This window comes from Hetaerina americana, unplaced genomic scaffold, assembly GCF_022747635.1.
Source record: "Hetaerina americana unplaced genomic scaffold, ioHetAmer1.1.p SCAF_12, whole genome shotgun sequence".
Classification (NCBI taxonomy): Eukaryota; Metazoa; Arthropoda; class Insecta; order Odonata; family Calopterygidae; genus Hetaerina; species Hetaerina americana.
Window position 1 is genome coordinate 10,496,377 of NW_027286292.1, and position 25,868 is coordinate 10,522,244.

General features: G+C 39.2%; 1 protein-coding gene across 1 annotated transcript in view; it reads left to right on the top strand.

Annotated features, from left to right (window-relative positions):
- LOC139685679 (sialin) overlaps nucleotides 1-25,868 on the top strand; it is a 176,342-nt gene that overhangs the window by 93,480 nt on the left and 56,994 nt on the right. Inside the window, exon 3 of the mRNA XM_071582657.1 lies at nucleotides 16,741-16,958. Within this exon, the coding sequence (XP_071438758.1) occupies nucleotides 16,741-16,958 (218 nt within the window). The remainder of the gene's footprint in view (nucleotides 1-16,740; nucleotides 16,959-25,868) is intronic.

Below are 25,868 nucleotides of genomic sequence, written 5' to 3' on the forward strand. Positions count from 1 at the left end.
CTGATTAAGGGTACAAGACGTTGTGTCAGCAGACCAAGCAACGGCAGTTTTCCTAAACCGGCTCGTGGTCAATATCCATGTTAGGCTCAGTAGACACGCAAATCCATCCCAAGCCCCCAATGCCCGCCGAGACATGATACCTCCGATATATCCGCTGTGCGCCGAGTTGTGGCGCTGCGGTCGAGGCGTTCCCCTCCACAGCGCGCCACGATGTGTGCACTACGTGGTTGCACAAAATTCCTTTTGCGTCATATACACAAAATTCGTTATGAAAAAGCGCGTCAGAAAGTACTCTTCCTTTTATTCCGGAAGAATAATTTTGGAGACGTAATAAGGGGTTGAATATTAGCTATTACAGAAGCAGGCATGATATGGGGGAAAATATCCATTTTGAGGGTTAAAGGTTACGACTTCCACGCTTTTACATATACTTGGAATGGTGCAAATGCGCTCACCATCGAAAAAATTCCATCGGATACATTATATGCACTAATTGGATCAGATCAATTTCAGTTGTGCTTGCCCTCCCCACTGCCCCGTTTAGTGGCACGATGCTTCATTGGCAATTCTTGGCTGAGTTGAGGTGCGGGATATAACTGCGTCTAAAGATGAGGCAATAATCGCAATAATATTAACGCGATGTGGGAATGTTTCTGATGATAGAATATACAACAAGCTCTGAGTAAGCATTCATGTATGTTTTCAATACGATTTAGAACTTTTTATCTGGAATTTCTCATTTGCCTAGAAATGGTAGTGGGTTGAAAATAGAATTACTCAGATACGGTTAACTATTTTGATATATGACTGACCTAAATACTATATCTATACTTTTTACACTAATAAAATTGAACTAGCGCTTCGTTTCGACAAAATAAGTCGACGAGGAAGCCAAATTTAAAATAATCAGTTGTGTACAACCAGCTGAACGCGGGCCGTATGTGGGCCGCTACTTCATTTCAAACGGTCTGCAAACGCTGATTTTAGACTTTTAATTAAACGTGAATGGAAATTTCACAAAAGAATTTCTTTAATTTACCGACCCTTGAAAGAATTTCGTTTATCGATATAATTTAAGATAATTACCTCAGCTAATATATGCACCTAATGATGCATGAAGTAATGGACGAAGTAACTTCTTTAAAATTACTATTTTCTTGTCAGTAACCTCGGGCAGTATCAGCATTACATTGAAAGGCGCGGATATAGGGCGACCAAATGGGATTAAGAGGAGAGACGATGCTCCTCTACGTGAATTATTTGGAGGGAAGTTGACTTTTTAAATCATTGTAGAGTAAATAGCCGCCTTTTTTGAAGTCTATGAACTGGCCCCGAGAAAAAAGATTAGTATTTAAGTTTCACGTCCGAGCTCAATTGAATTTTGTTTACTTATTGACTCACTACTTTTATGCACGTACCTTTTTCCTTACTCTTTCAGAACGCTTGTTAATGGCAAACACACCCTGGATTATTTTTGACTTTTATGCATTTTAATTTCGCTACAAAAGTCATAATGCAGTGTAATGCGCGTTGACCCGGTTAAGAAATAAATCTGAGCGTATGCTATGTACTCTAAAGATATTGGGTCTCAAAGGAACTTACTCTTACTATTATTGCACTGTTTTTTTAATTTACTCTGTGATTAATGTGTTTACCACTTCATCAAAATATTGGGGAAATTCATTATTTGTTGCATAATACTTGTATATAGGACTTATGCGCGTCAATTACTGTGGACAAAAATCATGTTTATCGTAAATATAGCTTACGAATAGACGTGGTGGGATTTGCAAGGTTCGTATATTTGATATATATATATATTGCCGTAAACATCCTCCAGCCTCTATTCCAATCTGTCCTTACTTTGTTCTCTTGAGTTCTTCATACAAATCTTCATCGTATTGGTACTATTCTTTACCGAATGTTTATTCAAAAGAGCATATATTCTTGCAAATATTACCAAGTGAATTGATATAATTTAACCTTATTGCTTTCCTAAATGGGATGTATTCATCATTGCGATATATTTTTTAAGATTTGGAAAATATGCTGCAAGGAATTGAATCGCAAAAAAGAGGGCCCAGTTCCTTAGTACGCCTATCATCTATTCAGCTTGTAAAATGTTTCAAATAAAGTGTGATACTAGTAATTAATTAATAAAGGACTGCGTAAATATATCTACCATGTATCAATTGGGTTCTCGTTGAAATTCTTTAATAAAGGTATTTGATAATAGGTATTATAGGCACTCAAGATAGTAACTTCATGAGTTAGGTTATTATCTCCACTCAAAATCATTTCCATTGTTTGTATGATATTACCTAATTCATTTGTATCAAAATTTTAACAAATTTTCATTCCCTCTATCATTTCAAGTGTCTTATCGATCTCGTGACATATCTTATTTTTATTATCTTATCCCGTATCTTCCAGGTCTGACCACGACAGTAGGCGAACGAAGTGATGGTATTGAACTTAAGTTTAGGTACAGGAAATGATGCTAGGAGAAAGCAGTAGAGTTCAGAAAGAGATAGGATTTGATCATAACGAACACTTGGTTGAAACGACACAATATGCCTAGTTGTACTTGGAAAATGCTTTAGAATTCAGAAAGGTATAAGTTAGACTACAATATGGTCAGGCACACATTTAGGAATGGCCTGATTATTTTTTAACCGGAGAGGGCTGCTAGAGTTCAAATAAGGACATGGATGGAAATAATCGAGATTTAAGGACAAAGGTTTTGGTAATGGATGGAAATTAGTGAAAGCATCAGAACAGGCTTAGACAATAACGCTTGAACAATAACGGTAGATACGAGGAGACATCAATTAAACAGTATTATTGTTAATAGTAGATTAAGAAACGTCATGGGTTCATACAACTTCCCTTGGCATATTCATATTTGCAAAATGTATGAAATGCAATTTAAAATTCAAAAGTATTTGAAGAAGTTGGAGAGTGTGATAGTGGAATTTTTAGGCTGTTTAGGGGGTAAAAAGGAAGGAACACCTTGAGCATTTAATGAAATTCTTACTGTGGACAAAGTGGTGGGAGCCATGAAGTAAAGGAATAGACTTAAGCAAAAGGATATCAAGGGCTACAGGAAAACGATTGAAAACCAAAATCCGAGGCTAAAGAAAGGTTAAAATGAAACAATTGGAACGGTAAACATAAAAATAATTGAGGTGCTATGGAGCACAGAGGGTATGGAGGAAAATTAACACGACATTAGGGATAAGAATACACGGAGAACTAAATGATAAATTAAGTCGGAAAACCTATAAGGCCATAGAAAGTGGCGGAAAGAGCCGTGTGAAGATATGAATAGCTATCAGGGATGGGCAAGATGAAGCACTACGTTAGTTGGTAAGAGAATTGCCTGGATTCATCAAAGTAAATGGCGCAGATTTCTGTTTACCAAAGGAAATCAAACATTAATACATAAGACAAAAATTTTCAGTTAAACCAAAAGTAATTAGACCAGGTGGAGAGGATCATCATTAACATAATTTCAATCCTAAGACTGATATACTGCTACTCTCCATTATTCTCTATTTAATGTTAATTCCCTCACCCCCTGAGAGATTGTCCACATGATGCGTCTCTTAATTTGATTGATTTATGTTCTTAAATGGTCCTCATAATTTTCTTGTCTCCTCGTCATCCTTACTGAATCTTCTCATGAATTTTTCCTTCTAATATGTGTCTAACTAATCCATTGTGCCTCAAAGGCATTTCCAATCTGTCTAGCTATTATTTGTGGAGAGGATAAATGTAAGAATATTATGGTAATGAGAGACCAGACCATCCGGCTTATAAAAAGGAGGAAAAATTGCCGTGGACAGCTAATGTGAATCAATGTTAGTTTTTTAAATAGAAAATGCTTGACTGGAAATGTGGTCTGAAATCCCGGCAGAATTAGTGAAGAAATTAGGGCAGATTGGATTGAAGATACCTTTTGGACTTGGAAACGAGGAGCGTGAAGGTTTAATGGTCTATTATTTTTCTTTCACATGCGTAAAGGCAATTCAGAGAATTAAAGGTCACACAGGCATCAGCTGGGGCTTTGAAACGGTAGAAAAATAAGTGGCGAAAAATAAGTAAATCTCAAAAGGAAGTTGCATGAAATATAATCAAGAAACTTTTTATTCCCTTCTTGGAATTAGAGAAGGCATTACACAAACTTTGATGAACAAAGCTAATGAAAGTATTGTCGAAGAAGGGGCATACTGGATATATGGACATATTTAATACCTGTATTGACGATCCAATTAAGTATATTGGAGGAAGAACCTGGATGGACATTCTTGGCCCGAGAAATGAGAGAGGGCTGCCTGTTATCGCCAGTGTTTTAAGCCTATATGTGTTGGAAATCCTAAGGGTAGTAGGGGAAGGGTTTGCGGTGAGAATTAAAGTGACCGGCAAGGTTATTAAATCAGTCAGGTTTACAAATCATCAAGCAAAAATTAACTAGACATCCTAGGAATCGCATTACTATGAAGAACTTATGGTAGTTGAGTCGATGTGTGGGATGAAGTTTATTCACCAGATAACGTAAATAATGAGGTTCTCAAAATGTAATATACCTAAGTTTAGTTTTAAAGTTGGAGAGAATAAACCAAAGTTGATTGAGGAGTTCTCGTGTTAGGTGAGTAAACTGGAGGAAAATTGGCGTAGTTTGGGAATATTAGGAAATAAATAGCCTTGGAAAATGAGCACTTGAAAGGAAAAGGGAATTGATGAGAGGTATGCTAAGGAAATGAAACATTACTCGACACTTCCAACGTAACGCTGAATTGTCGCATTGCTTCGCATGCTGCGTCGAGGAGCTGGATTTGTAAAACGTAATGATAAACTTAGTAGCGTGTACAAAATATTAGAGGGTCTAGACTGGGGATCACTCACAGAGAGGAGGTTAAAGTACAGATTTAACCTATTGCATAAAATGGAAGGATATCTGTAGCAGTGATGTTGAAAATGTATTATTACCCCATTCGTACTATGGTATGAGAGATCACGTCATTAAAATTAGAGAGAATAAGTTTAGAACAGATTTAAGATGTCATTTTCCAAGAACTATAAGGGGTCACGAGAACATTGACCGACCCTGGTAGGGTCATAGTCGGGTCAAAATAAGTCTGGCGTGTATTCAGCCCCTGCCACACACCCTAGCGGTGGCTTTCAGGGCACTAAATATCTAAAAAAAGTAGATCCAAATCCTGTTCTTGGTGCAAGAGGATGAGCATTTACTTGGAAAAGAATTGAGAAATCTAGTTAGTCAGAGATTAGGACTATTGAAGAAGTTGTTAAGAGAGTAGGAGAGGAACTTCGGCAATGCAATTGAAGAAGCAGGAAAAGTGGTTGGGGAAGAGCTTGAGGAGTGATTGGATAACAATGGGAGAATGCTGGGTAAGCGGGTGAGAGGAAGGTAGATAATAGATAGGTATAAGTTGTAAAGTCGGGTAGAAGCTGTGAAGAACTGGAAAAGAAAATGACTTGGGGTAAACAGGAGTTATTCATCGTGGTACATGGTACGCTCTAATAGTTGTTTGGGGCCGTCAAAAACATATTTTGAATAGATTTGTTACACCTGAAGATATATTGGAGAAATACTTCCGAAATTTAAGGGCGTGTAAATGTTGGCAAATATTTTCGAATTCATTTTTGGTATTCTGTTTGCATCAAGTTTATTGTCTAATAAATTTCATTAGTCAAAATATACTTCATAACTTCATAGACAATGATTATTTTAAATGTTAGAATATTGGTTAATTATACTTTCACTTCGTTTGACTGTTCCCAATGTGGCATCAAAATCAACATGCATATTTTTATGTTGATCATAGCGTCACATTTATTTAAACAATATCATGTTATATTTTAAATAAAGTGAAAATCTATCACAGTCTATCTTCAAAACACGTAGTTGAATACAAATATGTTAACTCTATGTTTGTAGTTGCGCGTTCACTGTTCTTATTGGTTTATACTTTAAATTATATCGCTATACGCTCGTATCCTTTATGTTCTTCTACACTGAGAACGTTAACTGTTGAAAAGGTGAACTGCTCACATTATTTGCACTTAGTATTTTAATTCCCCTAAAGAAAAGGCCGCATTAGTTTCCTACCGCCTCGTATATCAGAGAACTAGCGACTAGAAGGTCGATAAGTAGATTATTAGTTATCCTTAATTGTTGACTCGCCTCTCTATGCCTACATTATTGAAAAGTTGGGCAAACTTTTTCGTGGACTCTTCACTATCGTGAGCTCATGATCGTGGTATTTTTCCCTTATCAGATCTTAATATTTATTGTTTGAAATATCACAAAATCATTACGACCACTCATGACTGAACTATGATTTCTCATTGCGCAAGTTTTCAGCTCTTAGTATGACCTCTGGCTATCATTCAGGGTGATTAAATACTTCCGCGCATGATTTCGTTCCTTCGGTTATCGTGTTGGAGCAGAGAGCAGACTCGGGATGGGTAAGAAAATATCCCGACTCGACACCAAAGAAAGCATTCATTTTCGTCCGAACTTCAATCTTTGTCCGTTTTTATCGGTGCAAGCACCTACGCCGATTTTTAAATATATACTGCGCCAGAGCTTGCCACAGGGGAGACGACGGAATTGTATGATTCGTGATATCTTTCTTGAGTTGTTTACGAACGTAGTTAAGGAGAGGCTACTGCTATGCTCATAAAATCTAAGTTTGCAAGCAAGAAAGTTCATCGAAACGTTCGCAAGGAGCATGGCACTCTACGGATCAGAGGCTTGGTATATTGGAGGAATGGACCAGCGAAGAATAATACGAGGGTCATCCGGAAAGTAGTACCCGTTCGTGCCGCATGAAGTGCTGACGACGCGAGTAGCCGCTGGACGAGGTCAGATAGCTTCAGTGGCTTGTCTGCCTTCTCTGAGCCAAGTTGCGTGACGCTAGCATTGCCTGTGTTGTTTCTGTGATTGTTTACAATGTTTAAAAAAATTGAGAACGCCGCCAGTTGTGAAGTGAGGGCAGTGATTAAATTCCTCAATGCAAGAAACGTTCGCCCATGTGATATTCATCGCCAATTAAAGGAGGTGTATGGAGACAATGTAATGGACGAGTCGTCTGTTCGGCGGTGGTGTCGCAACTTCAACATGGGGAGGGGGAACACACACGACGATGAGCGTTCGGGGAGACCGTCTGTCATTACAGACCAACTGGTGAGCTCAGTTGACGAATTCGTGAGGAACGATCGGCGCGTCACAATTGATGACATCTGTGAGCATTTTCCCAATGTTTCTCGAACAATTGTTCATGAAATTGTTAAACACCATCTGCATTATGCAAAAATTTGTGCAAGATGGGTCCCTCGCGTATCTCAATGAGCTGGCGGCGAAGGACTATGCAGCAGGAATACAGAAACTTGTCACACGTTATGACAAATGCCTTAATTTGCTTGGAGATTATGTTGAGAAGTAGTTTAAAGTATCCTCTTTCAAATAAAATTTTTTATGTTTGTTAATATTTACTTTTGTGTCTTTATTTCACGAACGGGTACTACTTTCCGGATGACCCTCGTAGATAGATATAGGTATTTATTTGGGCGACATTGAAGATAGATTGAGGTCGTTATTTGGGCCAAGTATGCAGAAGAGCAAAGTACTGTATAATGTGGATAGCTCTACGTTAGAAAAGAACTAAATGGATTGGATACACCTTGAAGCGTAATGGATTAGTTAGAAATCTATTAAAAGGGTAAATTAAAGGGAAGGTCATATGAGGAATATCAAAATATGAGTAAAGAGGACTAATTAAGAAAGACTTGAACCAAAGAAATTATCAGGGTGTGAGGTCATTGACACTGAATAGAGTATCGTGGAGGAATGCAGTACATCAAGGTTAGGATTGAAGTCCTGATGATTTACAAATGAAATACAAATGATGATTTACCCAAAATTTCTTAACTCTACCACAAATTTTACGAATAATGATGCTTAAGTTAGTAAAACACACAATATGCAGTCTTGGTAGTTCGTTCCCTTCGTCAGAGAGACCTAAAGCCTCAGCCGTCTCACCGTCGCCTTGTAGTCGTATTAATTTTTTTAAATATTCCAAATTTCTGAACAATTAGAGGTATAGATAATTCATGATAATTTTTCGGAAATGTATTACAATCAATTATTAGATTTAATGAAAACTGAGAGAATAATGGTTTTATAAAATAAGTCAACATAGCATCTGTTTTGTGTCAATCAATTTGCGAATTTCTCGTTGAAATTCAGTAATAGTAAATAAGTTATAATTTTGTTTTCATTATATACGTTGAATTTTTAATCTTTCGATGTGCATCGGCGGCGTTGAGGTAGCTAGCTACGCTGTGAGTGGTTTCCCATGCATCGGGGAAATGACCTCATAACGTATGATTTCAGCCGGAAAATTAACGTGTTGAGATCAAGTATGTAAGCATAGGAACATTTCATTTACGCGTGGATTTACCTAAGCAATTAGCTTTCTACTTAACTGCTCACGTGTTAATGCCCGTGTCCGGCTTATTGAGGCGATCAAGTGAGGGACTGTAGCGATTGAATTAACATTGCAAACTTGATACGTTGTCTCGAAAATTTCACGGAGGGTTTTTTTTTCTCATTTGGACCTCACGGTTTGGCATTTATGGTGTGCGTCCTAACAAGTCCTCGTGAGTTGCGCAACCCCTTTCGGCGAGCCCACGGGACTACGGCGACCTTCGGGTGCGAGGCGGCGCCCAAGAGACACCTAGGCGAAAACTTGTCCGCGTTCCTCGTCCTTCGCCGCTCCTGGCCGCGCTCCCCCGTCGCCCCCCACCGATCCACATCCAGAATGATAAATGTGAATTCTTCGACGCACGGAGATGAAAGAGAAATTTTTTAGCCAGTCTCAAGATTGATCGGCAATGCAAACATTCCTAAGACCTGCGATTTTGCCAGGTTATTCAAAATTATACCAATTTGTATTTCTCCCACGTTCCATATTTCACGAAGTACATAGTACAAAGTCTTAAGTGCTATCATCTCTCTATTCATCAATGAGTGAAATGACCTACTATTAACGTACCAACTCCAGAAATTCTCCAATTAACTCCAGAATTGTGGCAATCAAAAGTAGTCGGGGTGATATGACGATGGATGAATTACCTTACGGGAAGACTAATAATTCAGCTGTTCAGCTGCTGTTCGCATAGTACCTGTGTACCCCTTCATATCAACAACCAGTGCTAATCGTTTATTCTTGTCATCGCTGGAGGCATTGTTTTTCATCACAGGACTAAATCTCTACTATTCGCCAGTTTTTAAGCTTGACTCTTAAGGTTATATTTTGGATGAAAATTTAGACGAAGACAAAACAATGGTACTCGTCCAATCTTTGAAAATTAATATGAATACGTAAAATAAAAAGGATAACTAAGATTCGGAGGTTTGTGTAAGCAAAAAATCTGGGAGAAGTTTTGAAAGTATGCAATGGCAAGGACTCCCGGGAATTCAGTGAATTCATTTCAGTATGAACATCACTTATGACACATTTTTAATATCTACACCAAGAGTGCGTCGAAACATTCCGCTAAACATGTGCAAGGGTGAATAGCGAAAATGCTTCCTACGCCTGACCCAGCTAGGCCTAAAAAATTTGAAATCAGTCCATAAAACTTTCGCATTATCCCTTCAAGGGAGCAAAATGTTATAACACGCGCTTTTCCACTCCCACCTTCCCCCTCGCAGACAACAAACTTGGCCTCCCTTAGATCAGCAGTGTCCAATCTACGGTCCGTGGGCATTTCAAAGAGCTCTTCCCATCTGGCCTCCAAGAGACTTGGGAAAAGGGAGAGAAATCGCATAATATTATAAATCCAAGCAAGGACATAGTTTGAAGCCGCAAAAAGAGAAATCTATCAACTTTACTAATACCTTCTCCCTGATTAAATACCTTTTTAGCAAATCATAAATCATGGAATGCATTTTTACGAAAAGTTTACGATGAAGTCTTAAGTGGCCCATCATACAATTAAAAGAACTACGTGGCCCGAAGTCCAAAAAGGTTGAGCGCTACTGACTGACAACTTGACAGAAGAAAGTGAATATAGAGAGGCCATAACCATTAAACTGGTTATAACAGAAGCTGGACACCCTGCTCGTGACTCGTGCTAGCTGGGTGTCACCTTTCCTCCAGCGCCGGGCTTGTTGCCTCCTGACTGTTGCTTTTTTATAGGTGGAATTGTTTCAGATTGTGAACAATGTACGAGTATTTCAAATGTTTCTTTCTTCATACGAAGTTACTAAAGTTCAATGGTGTAGTTTGCTGCAAACTACAGAAATTTCGTGCGAATATGAAATTTGAATACCAGGTCAAGTTAATACGATGTCGACTAATCCCAGGCCTCCAAGTCAGATCACTCGTGACCATGATAACTTGATATTTGCTCGGAGTCACGTAAAGTGATATAAATCGGCGTTTTTGCCCACTCCTTTGCTTATACCGAACAGTATAGGAGGTTTATAAAAGCAACGTTAAGTAGGTGCGTGTGTTTAATAGTTCGCCGATCGCGGCGTTTTTGTACAGTGAACGGTAATGCATTTACTTGAAAATCCGTTAATCGGGGCCGTAAAGGTCTGTTGTCTCCCATCTTATAATAAGACGGGAGACAAAAATAACGGTAGATTTAAGGACTTTTTCGCCCAGCTGACTCCATTACATGCAGTGCAATCAATGCGATCGAATGGCGAGAAGGGTCAAGGCTCATTCTCACGTTTTGCATTCCTATGTCGTGTGATTGCGACGAAAGAGGGGTGCCGTAAGTGTCATGGCAAAAACGTTCCATATCTCCATGAATCGACAGCGTTACCCGACTCGGAGACAAGTTACAAGTGCATCGACCGGTGGACTATCACTAAAAGCAGAATAATTTCTAAAGGTTCATACGCATTCACGGAAAATCACCTGGCGCAGAGCAAAGAGACCAATTCCACTGAGAAGTTAAATTTTATTTCTCAAAGAAATTTAATTACTGTTTCCATGTGGCGCGAGGGGCGGGTCCACTTACCTGTCACGGGCATGGCGTGCCAAGGATCGCACCCCAAGTCCCCCCCCCCGCCCAAGAGAGTTCGCATCCCTTGTTTAATCACAGCAGTCGACTTCAGTTTTCATCTGATGAATCATTCCTTTTTTGCAGTCCAAATCACGTACTGTTACAACTTATTTCCAGATTCGTGTTAGCAAAATTCTTACGAGTAACTAGATATGATTCCAACTAATTTGCAAGTGTTTTGAAGACGCGTGGAATTACCTAAGAGTTGATATATTAAGAAAAGAACATGTAGAAGCAAGGCAAAAAGTATTTTGCCTTTTGCCGCACTTCGTGATAAATTTAACTTTCAGATTCAGGATGACACGTATATACGTACTGTTCCTAAAAACTTAGATGACACTGCAAAAGGAAACAGGTGTACGATAGTCGTTCGGCAGATGTTACATTCAGGGATCGAGGTGGTGTAGTGGCTATTGTACTGGCTCTCCACCCAGAGGAAACTCCCATTCACTCTTTAAGAGTAGGCGAATGCCGACGCCGGGTTTCGCTCCACCCTTCCTTCCCATCCGTCCCCAAGGGCGTAAATTACCTCAGTTGTGGTTGTGGCGCCTTCCCTAACAACTACTGCTGCTAGATATTTCTTTGACACAGAATAGCGAAAAAGTAGCGGAAATAAGTAGCGACTGAGATTTGGGATAAACTTCCGAAGCTAAGTATTATATTCAATTAAGGTGACTAATTAAGAAACCTGTTTCACTGATAATTGACATACGAACTCACATTTTTGTTGAAATCAATTAGATCGTATTCTTTGGTCTTGATGTAATATTAAATCAATCTTATGAAAGTAAGGCTATCAAGTAGTCTAGTTTACCACGATAAAGGCAAGCAATTACTTCACGAGGGTGTAGTTGCCTTTGTCTGCCATGATATGCTACGGAGAATTATCTTTTTTCGCTTCTAAAGGAGCTTTTCCCCAAATTATCACGTGGAACTGTGCTGCATATAGACGACAGTTTGTAACCAGTGATTTGTGCGGACCGGTGGAGCAACACCGGCGGAGTTGCCGGTGTTAATCGTATTCATACCTGTCCTAACTCAGTGTATAATTCCTCAACAAATCAACGCGATCATTTATGATGCAACAAGGAGCTGCATGAACCAATAAGGAATACTAGCATTCGCTTGATATTCGATGGGTTGCATCGGGTGAGCAAAATTATCAGCGCCGTCAGGCCATTCTCTACTTCTCTTTAGACATGTTGCAGATAAGTATTTCTTTATTTTGTCTGTTTCCCATCTCGTTAAAATTCTCGATATAAGACTCGCGAGTCCTAAGAATGCTACCCGTCTTGAAAAATAGCTATAAAATTTTGATAGGAGGTCTCAAGATTCTGAACCCCAAAAAAAATCCAGAATGGTGGTCATTGTGCTCCAGGATCACTGATTCCAACGATACTTGACCCTAATTCACTCCCTATTTCGCCTGCGGAATGCGAGTGAGGTTTTAGTAAACGGACAACATGATGACATATGATCGAGCGTGTCTTTCGATGACCCGACCAACAAACTTAATGTTTTTTAAGTGTAATTGTCCCTCTATAGATATATTTGGCCCATTCCATTTCATGAATTCTTGAAGGTCAATTTACTGCCTCAGCAAACGAATCTATAAAGAAAAGCCAATCCAGCGAGGCCATCAAAAGCATGTTTTGGTCTTTTTCTTATAATTGATTCTGTTCAAGAGAAACCCCGCAGTTATCGACACGATTTTTTTTACCAAAAGCCAGAGAATATTAAAGATGAGATTAACTATACATTATGTTAAAAAGTTTAGTATTATTTAAAATATTAAAATGTTGTGGATGGCATAGAAATTCATCTCCTCGTCCAGTGCGGATGTCAGAAAAGTTCATTTGTGACAATTGGAGAGAAGACGCAAAGGGAAATCTTATCTTACATTTGTTAAATCATGAGCGGTTACTGGGCAAGTTTTTGAAGGCACGTAACGACTGCGTTCGCCGTCTGTTCGACCAGATAAAACGGATAACGTTGCAGCTCAGCACCCTTACCCGAGGTTGAATTCGAACATCCGGCTGAGATAAGTTAGACTCCAGACTAACCTGATGGACTTAATAACATTTTATAGTTGCGCTATTGGTGATAATCCTTTTCTTCCTCCAACCGCCAAAGCAAAGTCGTATCCATAAAGACCGGTTACTAAAAACGTGAACTACAAATTAACTAACACTGTAACGTCTAATTTACTAAGAAATTGGTGTTAAATTAGCGAAAACTGAAAGGTTTTCACAAAGAGTATTAACTTGTACTGACGGCATCCCGTGGTTTTAATTTTAACTAATTTAGAAAATGCCATGCGTTTTTCGTAAATTGCTTAGAAAGTCGTGGTGATTTTTCTTTATTGATCGATAAGGGTGTGGATTTAAGATTCTTAATAATGTTTATGGACCGCTTGACGATGACCTACCTACCTACCTATTGGCCTACCAGCAGCTTTGCTGATTGTCCCTGCGGGTCTCTCGCTAGAAAGACCAATTTATTTATTTAAAGATTTAATTTGGGCGGAATTGAGACTTATTCCACTTAACCCCTAAACATTGCATAGAAAACTAATGCAAACACTCAAACCCTAGGTACAGGAGAACTCTAGGCGGGACCCCTGGGTTGATAGGCGAGGACGTTACCACTCCGCCACTGGGGCCGGCAATCGGAATGGTCTGTTTCAATCTGAAATGGTCCATAGGGGCAGTTTCATTCGTTCAAGTACAGGAAAGTTTCTGACACCGGGAAAATCTTTAAACAGACTTGCATCACTCTAATTCTATTTGGTGAGAATACAGATTGATTGACATCAAAGTTGAAGGGCTAATAACAATTGCATTCACCTCTTCCTTATTCATGGATACCCTGCTTTTTATTAAATTTTGATAAAATATTTAAATAATGCATAGACATCCTCTAAGGGTAAACTGTAAAGAATATTAAGCAATGGTTGCTCAATGAAGAGTTACCGTAGCTTTTAATTTCATAATTTACAGTGAAAAAAATAAAATTTAGGTTAAATCCCTAGCTTAATGTGCAATTTAAATCATGATAATAGTTGCATTGATCTGGGTCGGGTACTACAGCAGCGTAAGCCTATTACGGTTTTGAACACTAATACGTGCCGCCGCTGTTATTGTGAGAGAAAACCGTCGAAAACTATAAGAGATCCACCAGAAATTTTGAAACTTTCTTTGGAAGCCACCCGCACGTTGATAGTGGAAAATGTCACATTACACTTGTTTTTACTGTTTGGGTTCCGCGAATCCCACCAAGAAATCGCGAACATCTCGCGAAAATCGAAGTAAATTTTGCTCCTAATCCGCACTATACTCTAGACCTGGGCCCATATAAAGTTTTTCCTGTTACGCAGTCTGAACAAACACTAGTGGAAAGCGTTTTTCATCATTATACGCCTATTTTGCGGAGAAATACGTCAACTACTATTTGGAAGGGTTGAAAAAGTTAAGAGTATCGCTGGAAAATGTGTTTTGATTGAGAAGGAGACAATGTTGAACAATAAAAATAAATTTGAAGAAAAAATAGGGTGCTGAAACCACAATGGCGTGATTCCAAGGCAAAAGCGAGTCGGGTATTCGCATGACTTTCCCTTTCCGATATCGGGTGCATATTATTACATCCAATGACATAAGCTTTGGATCATTCTCTTATCAACTGCGTCTGCTCCGCCATGACCTTCTTTAAATAGGACGATGTGACATTGTTGATTAGTAGATTAGTGGGATTTAATAGCAGTTAAATGTGATGGATGTAATTGCATCGCCATAAAAACTTCAGAAAAATATATTTGAGTAATGAGGATGAAATAAAATCTAACAAATATTAAAAAATGGATCTATCTTCAATGTGATTTCAAAATGTAATGTGTATTTCCTGATTACCATGCATGTGATTGTGGTCTAATGCCTATTTTACTTTCAATCAATAAGGGATTTACCTGCGGTATCCTCATCGACATCATGTTTCTTTTCTATAACTACACTTTCTGGCCTAATGTACCCGTATATACCATCCCATGGGGATCGAAATGGTGCGGGGGCTAACGTACTGGCTTCCCACCCTGAGGGCCCGGGTTCAAATCTCGGCGATGTTGAATATTTTTCAGAGGTATCTCGATCCCTATTTGAGGTGCTTTGTGGAGGGCACTTTGAGTGAGTACGCCGTCCGTCGGATGGGACGTTAAGCTCCAGACCCGTTGGTGCCTTTCGTAAAGAGTAGGCTAATGCCGACGCCGGGTTTCTCTTCACCCTTCATCCTTTCCTGTCCATCCCCTATGGCGGAAATGACCTCAGCTGTCGTTCGCCTCCCCTAAATACTACCATCCCATTTTTTCTATGTATTCTCTCCGCCAATAACTCTCCACCAAAGCTTGGCAGACTCGTGACAGTTACGAGTGCGTCAATAGCCCCTCATACCTCGTAAACACAAATGAATGACATGATGGCGACGCGTTCTGGAATATTTCATTAATTGATTCGTACCGAAGCAAATAAATCCGCTGAACTGGAGGAGATTCCTTCAAATGTTCAAGCTCTTGAAAGAAGTCGCATTTATCTTGGAAAATATATTTACCAGTCACTTTCCGAAAGAATTGTTCTTTTACATTGGAAGTCCATTGATAACACTAATTACTAAGGGAGGAATAAAAAGGTTATTTTGTATTTCATTTTGTATAGTACCCTGCAATCCACCGCTAGGGTATGTGGCAGGGGGATGAATACGCACCGGAAAAATTATGACCCGAATATGACCCTACCGTGGTCGGACAATATTATTCTGATCCCTTATCGGTTGTGGAAAATATGACATCCTAAATACACCTGTTTTAAAAATAATCTCTCTAATTTTATTAATTTCATCTGTCGTACCGCAGTACGATGCAGCTCAGATAGCGGAGCTTTTTGAAGTCTGAAATACTAGAGAACATAATTGTTAGCAGCGTGATGAAATTCATTGATAGTAACCTTTTTATATATAACAGAATCCATGGATTTAGAAAAGGCATCATGTGGAAGAGACTTGAAACTTAGTATACAAGATGCTCATAAATTAAGAGATAAAAAAAAGAATTTGAATTCTAATTAATCTTAAGGAAAACTCTCTCTGCCTAGCTGATATTTAAGCAGCAAGGGTATGGAATGGATGGAAGATCAAAAACTGTATTCAGGAGATTCTCTCCGACTGCCGACAACAATGTAGCGAAATGAAGATTCTAACAAATCATGAAATTCGCGCAATTTTACAGAATGGTGCACCAAATGCAGTATATAACTAGACACGAAGATACGTCTCCTACCGCGGTTCATTCTTTAGTGCCGCTGTCAAATCGATTCGAGGAGTACGCCTATAACTAGGGGACGCCTATAAATAGACGTGTTTGCGGGGCATGAATTCGGATTCGTCCGCCGAGAAGAAACTGACTGACGGCCGTAGTGGGGCGGGCGTTCGGGCGGACGGGACTGGAGGCATCACCCCGGGGAGGGAGAATTCCATCTCTTTGTATTCTCATGCTGTGATTTGTTTTCAGACCCTAAGTACATTGACGTCACACGCCGAGAGATCTGTGTACTTGAATTAACGACCGGTAAAATTTGCTCTCCTTTCCAGACCGTCTGAGCTGCAGGCAGGTCCTCAACATAATGGTGTTCCTTGGATTCATGTTCAACTACATGCTTCGAGTGAATCTTACCATCGCTATCGTGGACATGGTGCTACCTGCGAACAAAACGGACTCTGGTGACAACGGGACCGATCTCTATTCGACCGACTGCTACGTGGAGCCTCCCGTAGACGTCAGCCCTAACGCCACGGCCGTCACACCCACGGTGAGCCGCAGTCCCGCGTCCCTAGGGTCGTGAATGGTGAAGGGTCCGATTCGAGGCGGAAAAGTTCTTTGCCAATACTTAACTTATGCGGAGATCGTGAAACACGAAATTGGTTTCGGAGCTTGCAATTAAGCCTCCAATGTTATTCCATAATCATTTTACAATCTCCAGTTAAGTAGTAAGTTCAAGTTAGCTAAAACTTTCCCAAAGCGTCGTCTATTCCTCACATAATCAGATGATAAATTTGTCAGTCTGTCAATTAAATACCACGCTGGAAAAGTTTAAAACCTCATTTATCTTTTGTTGGATTTATTTTATGAAACCTGGATACAGCATCTGAATACTGAATAGGTTTTAATGTTAATCATTTGAATAATATTGAATTCTATTAGAATTACGACACTATACATCTCTAATGGTATTATGATACCCCAAAGTCGTGATAAATGGTGAAAAAAAATTTCTTTGGGAATTTTATATTATGAAACCTTGTGACGTACAACTACTTTCTCTTTACCCCATAAGGAAAGCTCTTACTACGAGCGCTGCCGTGATCCAGAATCTAAATGTGGATGGATAATACCCAAACATTTGACTAATTTAGAAAGTCTCTATTATTTGGAGGTGAAATTTAAATAGTATTGGAGTCCTAATCCACCACTGGAATGTTTTTGGATGGACACAATACCAGTAGGGGGCATATTTGATAATCAAGACTATTGTTTCTGCTCCAGGCGGCGGGGTTTTCGGCGCTCGATAGCCATCGGGATTTAGAGAGTACTGCTCTAAGCTATTTCATTTTATGCCATTTACCTTTATTCTGAAGTTGTCATTCATTTTGTCATTGAAAAAGTACATATCTAAAGTCAGTAATGTTGTTAGACCACCTTCGTGTGGGGTAAACCTTATTGTTAAATGCTCGGGTAATCATTTTTTAGCGCACTCTAAATAAAGAAACCATCCCAACCGGTATTAACTCATTTTCAGAGTTTAAATCATTCATCTGTGAGCGTATGAAACTAATAATGAGCGGCAACCTGGCGCCACATTCGTTGTAATGTTCATGTTAGTTGAGATGGCACGATTATCTTAGCATTTCTAAAAGTGCCCCCGGGTGAACGCGGTCTGTTGACTAGGCACTTATGTGAATACTGTCGTGTTTTAAATCACTGTGATTTAGGTGACCGTATGTAGGACATAATGGCATTAATTTATTTTGAGATCACGACCCAAAGGTACGTGAACGCTTTCAGGATGGCCGGTAGTGTGGAGGATATCTAAAACGTTGACCGGGAAGAGAGGCGTCGTTTATTGCCCAAATAATTCTACGTAAAAAAGTAATGAATACGTAAACAATTGCTCGTGAACGGAACGCAATTTGCGTATGCCCATCATGCATTCGAAAACTTGCTGCGATACCCAACTTCTTCAGCAGTTATTGGAAGGTTAAGAGCGTGAGGGAATACAGATAAACTACACAAGTAGAACGGATTTGGGGAAACGAGAATGGGAAAGACGGCGACATCCAAATCTTGGGAAATGCCTGTTAGTCGAAGACTTATTAAAGTGGGTGAAGGAGTCAGTATGGCCAATTCTTTGTTCTTTGCTGTTCTCCACGTCATGCTTCCTGCCCATAAAACTGTCGTCAAATGTGGCTCATAGTTCATTTCTAACAATGATTTTTCAGTTGGGGGTGCAAGAGCACCTCAGCTCAAGAAATATATTTTTTTAATGTACTCAGAATGAAGGTGACACTTCTTTTTTGTTTATAATTTCCCTTGTGTAACTACGAATGACTGCTGTGAGTGATGTTACTACTAGGTGAGGACTCAACTAATTAATTGCGCGGAAGAATCCGAAAACATCAACTAGGTATTGTCGGCCAGTCTACCTAATTTTTATGAACTAATCAAAGGAGTTGACGCGGAGGAGAGATCTAAAAATGGTAGACACAAATCAAGTGACTTTATCCGACTAAATATCTACTGGAAGGACGTTTTATTCCACCATGACGATGGTGCCTAAATGATAGGATGTGCGGTAACTTGTAACTGGCCGACAGTGGCTACATTTGCGGGCCAACACTAAAGAAATTGAATGAATTGGAGATTCTTCTGAAAAGATTTCTGGCACTGCTACAGTCTGTCATGCTTGCACGGACTGATTAGGTGGTTTGAATGAATGCTTTCTGCATCCTTTGCATTAGAAAAATTAGCGAGTAAAAAGTCAAAAGGAGAAAATGAGGAATTCAGGAGAAATTCCGTCAATAGATGAGATGACAAGTAGACATTCCTTGTTCTGGCAGTGACACCAAACAATATAGTGACCGAGTAGGCTAATTTTTTTCAAATCCTTCTGAATGTTCTGCGGATAAATATATATGAAGAACTAATTAAACCTTTTGTTGTTATTTACATTACAATTATTATTCTTTTTGAAATTGATATGAATTTATTTGAAGCTGACACGATGACCACCATTCAGAAGGACGAATCTTGTTATAAATGTTTATTTATGCCAGTAAGGTAATATAAAAATGTAATTAATAGTGGAGGACTATTAAATCTGTTATGCTGCCGAATTTTGTCTGAGGAAGCCCTTCCAACTCTCAAGAAAAGCTAAAAACGACTTATTAATCGGCTTCCGAAAATATTTTCAAGGAAGAACAAAAAAATAAACTTGTTCCATGCTGTTTATTACATCGGATCCAGTAGCAGCCAGCCAGAAATTAATTCTCTATAATGAAGTTCACAGTTCTGAGAGGGGCTGATAAGATTGTTGGCATATCCAGCAATATAACCCATAACGATTGGGCAGTTTGAATGTCAGAATAAGAAACTAGCTCAAATTCAGACGATCTTTAAACAATTGATTGGTGTACAAAGAAAATGACAAATAAGGATAATTCATAGAAGTTGAAGATCTCATTGATTGCTACTTAAAATAAAATTATGTTCATGCTTGTAATAAAAATTTATTAATATTGCTAGTAACTCTTAAACTTTTCGTCCTCTCCTTCCTTCCACTGAAGAAGGACAGCGATAGTACTTGTCTTATGATTACTGGATTCAGAATTGAGGTCATTGCATTATTTTATGGACGAATTTGCAAAAAATTTAAAAACTTATTTGTACTGAAAATAATGCCATTCAACAGTTACGCAAGAAATTGAATAGAAAAATGTTTGAGCTTCATTCATATTCATGTTAATTTTGTCCATCCAGATTAAGAATATGAACCACTGTGGATTGGTACTAAATATTCGCTGCGACGAAACAATACGAAAACAAGTGGTAATCACCCAGAACTAGTCCATCCACGGCCTCCACTGAGTCGGCCGACATATGAGAAGGCATGAAATCAGAACCACTCATCGATTAAATTGTTTCAGGATTCATCATAAAACGATTAAAAATTGCCAGACTCCTTATATTAAAAAGATACAGGATATTGCTTAACCAAATCAGTCTCCCCTACTCTATCTCCCTAGTCTTTCTCGTAGTCATTAATATTATGTTCAGCTTAGAATGCAACCAGTGCAAAAATCTTATCTAGATTGAAACCTGTACAAAAATCTCATTTGATAATTATAATTATTACGTAAGTAACGAAAACGGCGAGGAAATGATATATTTTACAACGGCTCTTTCTTAAAATGGGACAGTCCGTTTCATAACCCATGGTATTCTCTCTGCGTAGCGAGCAGTGACCTAACTAGGTGCCTAACCATCGACAACGCGAAAAGAAACGATACACATTTAGGAAAAATTAAAAAATAAATAGACTCATCCACAGGTACTCTTGCTTCTTAAAAGATACTGTCTCCTTGGATGATCCAATAGTGGGGCTTCTGATCGGGATACATTTGGTGTAACCTGAGTCAATATTCTACGTATTAAACAAGGAAGTTGACCCGGTATCGGAGGGAGGGACAGAGTGACCAGCTTTCCCGTGCTTGACTTCCGAGTTTTACTCTCAAGAGAAGTTGTTCCTAACGGGGGCAAAGCAGAAAGTGTGGCGCAACACGAACAATTAATTACCAATAGGACAATTCGGAAACATAATGCCTTGATGAAAAGTCTTTTTGTAAAATGAAATCCGGATGGCGTGAACGCAGATGAATTATCATCCTAAGAAATGAAGTCATACGACCATTATTTTTGCATTGAGATTTTCACACTCAGCAGTTGGTATTTGAAACAGATGGCGCTCAATTCTTGCGCAAGATCTTTTTTATCGCGAAGAGAAAAAAAATACGGATTGTGCAAAATTGCCAAATTACTCGACTTCAAGCAAGTTTAAAATAGTGAACAAGTCTCAGAAGGAAGAGCTCTGGCGTCTCAGTGAAGGGCTGAAATTAGAAGAAGGGCCGCTATCTTACTTTAACCGATGAGCCGCTTTTACCTTTGATAAGGTTGCCACGTGGTGTAGGACTATAAGCATTGATTAAGCCCACAAACAAGCATGATTTATTCCCCATGGTTAGGTGAGGTACCTACTTCTCGGGATATCTGACCAGTTTTCTCAAATGAGGAGAGCTAATTTGCGACCGCCTCGGATTGACTTCGGCCTAGCGTCGCAGTTGTATCCTCCAGGCCTCTCTCCTATCTGCGACCCCTATGCCTGGCCAGATTAAATTCCACACTCTTTCCAATCGGTCCGAAAATTTTGACCTCTCAGGGAGGTTAATCAGAGGAGCTTTACGAAGTCGAGTCGATTAAATCGATTCGGCGGCCCGCCGATTGGTCAGTTAACCGAGTGGATTTAGTTTTGATAACTGGGAGCTCATTCCACAGAACTTTATTTACCAAGTCTTCATCCAGTCGAAATAACTGACAGCGATGCCATCCGGTATTTCCTATCAATGGGCGTTGGCGGTGACGGCTGAAGTACTAAAATCTGACAAAGCCGGCGATAAAAAATAACCGGTGTTTTCTTGTGTATTAACTCCCCTTGTTTGAATAACTCAAGATAATAAATCATTTCAGACTTCACCTGAACCGTATTTTATTAACATGGAAGCAAATAATATCGACATTTTCATTTGAGAATCCCTTACAAAATATTTGGCGAGACATGGTATCAATAAATACCTTCCATCGGATCGCATAAAAACTAGTTAGTTTATATTTAATGTAATTTATTATTTATATCAGCTTCATTGTACCGTATTGAATTGTGTTTGAGGTGCAATAAGACTTTGGTCTTACTCTGTTTCCATCTTAATAATGGGTGTGTATTTGAATGAAAACTTGTATTACGGCTAAGGTTAAGAGTTATTATTAATATAATTATAAAGTTTACAATAAATGCACGCTGATGTATTTAATGCAAGTGGAATCTAGTAGACATTTGGTTTAAACACGGAATAAAATGCCAAGTTATCTTATGCAATTTTCAGGTATGTTATGTTGAATGGACTTGATAGGTATCAGGTACTTGGACTCGTGAAACTATGAACAGCGAGAAGCCATAAACAAAGGTGAGAAGATAAATCTAACCAATATCCACAACAAAAATATCCAGCGCATATGCTGGGATTAGAGTATTACCTTCGTATTTATTGCCCCATATAAATTATTTCTCATGATGTCCTTGACCCTTAAACATAGTCATTACTATATAAATAACTTATTATGTTCACTAGTTATAAATGATCTGCCTGGGAGGGTTGTGTGAGTTTTCCTTTTCTGATAAATCTTACAATACATGTGGCAATTCAAGTACAATTTTACTCGGTAGCAGTAAAGTTACAATAATTGCTGTTCACTGGAATCCCATTCAGATTAATACCTCAAAAAGGTAACGGTAATCATTCAGCAGCCTTACTGATAACTTAAGAAAGCATAAGAGGGAGGCTATAAAGCATAGGAAGGTAGTTCGCATGATATCAAAAAACAACGATAATTACAGATCAGTTCTTTTGAAATCTGGATGGGTTCGGTAGTTTTGATGATGGTATTAGTTCTTCAAAAATCATATAGACTACTGTTAATAATAGGATTAATATTGGGGAACGCAAATGACTGTTATTACAATGGCAGCAGTTCCTAACATGTATTAGCAACTAGTTTGTACCACAATGATCACTTTTATTGCACTCAAAATACAATGAATGCATGCTAGGGTATGATAATTTTATAAAATTAAACACAGTTTACGATTTTACGTCCAGTTTTGTGACATTTTGAGCTAAACCGAGGTAATCTAACTCTAGTCTTCAATATTTACACTTTTAAAGTGGTATATTCGAATCCCACTGAATCAGTCGGTTAGCAGTGTCAAGTGCCTTTAGCAGTCGTTCCCGAATATACGGTCCGCTATTTGATGTATTGGATAGCTAAAAGCTCTCAAATAGCAAGTTTGGATCATCCGGTTGGTAGTAACGCCAAACTGAATGTACGTACCTATATCGTTGAACCGATCGGCGCAGTAACTCCTGGATATGCCCCAAGCCGCTCTCCCCCTCGCTCCTAAACATCCCTGCACACCTAGAACATTGATGACACACGCCCTCTTGTACATTTACACAACTACCAGAATAACCTTAATAAAGTATTGAAGGAATTCTCTGAAGAAATTGCCCCGAATCCAGTCGTAGAAAGCTTTTTTCTCAAGTCGATAGAAGAAGGCTCAGTACCTCGCGACTGGAACTAGCTCACATAACACCCACCTATAAAGGCGGTAATAATGAGAATCCCGCCAATTACAAGCCCATATCTTTAACACCAATTTCATGCAAAATAATGGTACACATGATTGTTAGTTACGTGATACGCTTTCTTGACAGTAGGAAGATAGTAAGACATAAGCAGCACAGATTCAAGGAGATCAGATCTGGCGAAACCCAATGAAACCTTTTTATTCACAATATCATTAATGGCGATTAGGGCCCATGAATGAGTGCGATTCAGTCCATTACCTTAGAATGCATTGTTTATGAGCTCTTCTTAGCGAAATTTCATATATGAGGTCGCAGGCGGTAGGGTCTCTCTTCTAGTAGGGTCACTTCCTCCATTCTCCTTAATAGAAGAGGTGGATAAAGTTCTATGAGGTGGCCATAGTATTGATGCGTGTTTTGGGAAGGGTGTGATGGGGTCATTGAGGAGGAGGGAGGAGAAAGGAGGGCATACTTAGCATTGCGGGCTCTAACATGGGGAATAGCGGGGAATTGGGTTAGGGAGGAGGCGGAGTTGTGTCGGTTTGTCCTCCGGTATCTACACATACTACCTTGATCAAAAAGTTCCCGGAATAACCACCGTGTGGCGCTCCCATCGTTCCGATTTGAGTTCTGTTTTTTTTGTTAAATTGGTACATCTGTTGTTGATATTCCGTTTAAATCTTAGTGTCATAACTTGACATTTGCAAAAGTTACGTAGCCAAGAGTACATCTATCTCTGTGTGTGTTGGCGATTTTTTACAATTTCAGAAATGGATTTAAATTTGCAACAACGAACTTGTATTAAATTTTGCGTAAAAAACGGATTTAGTGGCGCACGGACGTTGGAAATGTTGGAAAAGTGTTTCGGCAACGATTCTCTAAAAAAAACGGTCGTTTACCAGTGGCACGAGCGGTTCAGAAGTGGTCGTGAGTCAATCGAAGATGATGAACGCAGTGGCAGACCATCGACATCGAAAGTCGGTGAAAAAATTGATAAAGTAAAAGAAATGTTGGTCAATAACCGCAAATTAACCATCAGAGAAATAGCGGAGGACTTGAACATTGCCTATGGATCCGCCCAAGACATTGTGGTTAATGATTTGGGTTTCCGTCGTGTAGCAGCAAAGTTGGTGCCAAAAGACCTCAATTTCATGCAACAAAGAGACCGTGTTGACGTCGCAAAAGACATGATTTGCGAGGCTGAATCCGATCCCACATTCATCAAAAGGATCATTACTGGAGACGAGACGTGGGTTTATGAGTACGACACGCAATCCAGACATCAGGCAAGTGAATGGCGTTCACCAAATGAGCCGAGACCAAAAAAACCACGTCGTTTTCAGTCAAAGAAGAAGGCAATGCTGACGGGTTTCATGGATTACAACGGTGTAGTGCATCATGAATTTTTGCCAGAAGGCCAGACAGTAAACAAAGAGTATTATTTGGGCGTTATGAGACGTTTGCGTGAAGCAATTCGCCGAAAGAGACCAGAAATGTGGGCAGAAAACTCGTGGATTTTGCACCATGATAACGCACCGTCGCACAGTGCTATCATTATTCGTAATTTTTTGACGAAAAATGCAACAAATACCATCCAACAGCCACCGAATTCACCTGATTTGGCTCCCTGTGACTTCTTTCTGTTCAATCGAGTTAAAAAACCATTAGGGGAACGCGTTTTAGCAGCCGAGAGGAAGTAATGGAAAAATCGCAGGAAGCACTGATGGACATACCGAAAACCGAATATAAAAAATGTTTCGAGGATTGGATCAAGCGCTGGCATAAGTGTGTTGCAGTCGATGGGGATTACTTTGAAGGGGACAATATAGATTTAGATGAATAAACTTGTATTTTTAATTTTCTGAATAAATTCCGGGAAATTTTTGATCAAGGTAGTATCTATATACATGATGCCCCGCAAACCGCCGCCTCAAGGGAGTGTAGCGGGTAACCAGGTTACCAGCCATGCATGCCCAATCTTTATATATCTACACAGAGATTAGTTCGATCATGCACTCGAACAAAGTTATTCAACATGAAAGAAGCTACTTACATGCAAAAACATCCCAAAACTGGATATATCCTAATCATGCGGTGGCAATGTTACAAAAATAGGTCTATTTAAAATTCAAGCAGAATATAGAAATATACGCTACCAGTGCTAATTATCCTCTTCGCACCTGCGATCACATCTATTTTTATCTCTAATCGTGCGAGGAAACAACGACATTATATAAATATACACACAT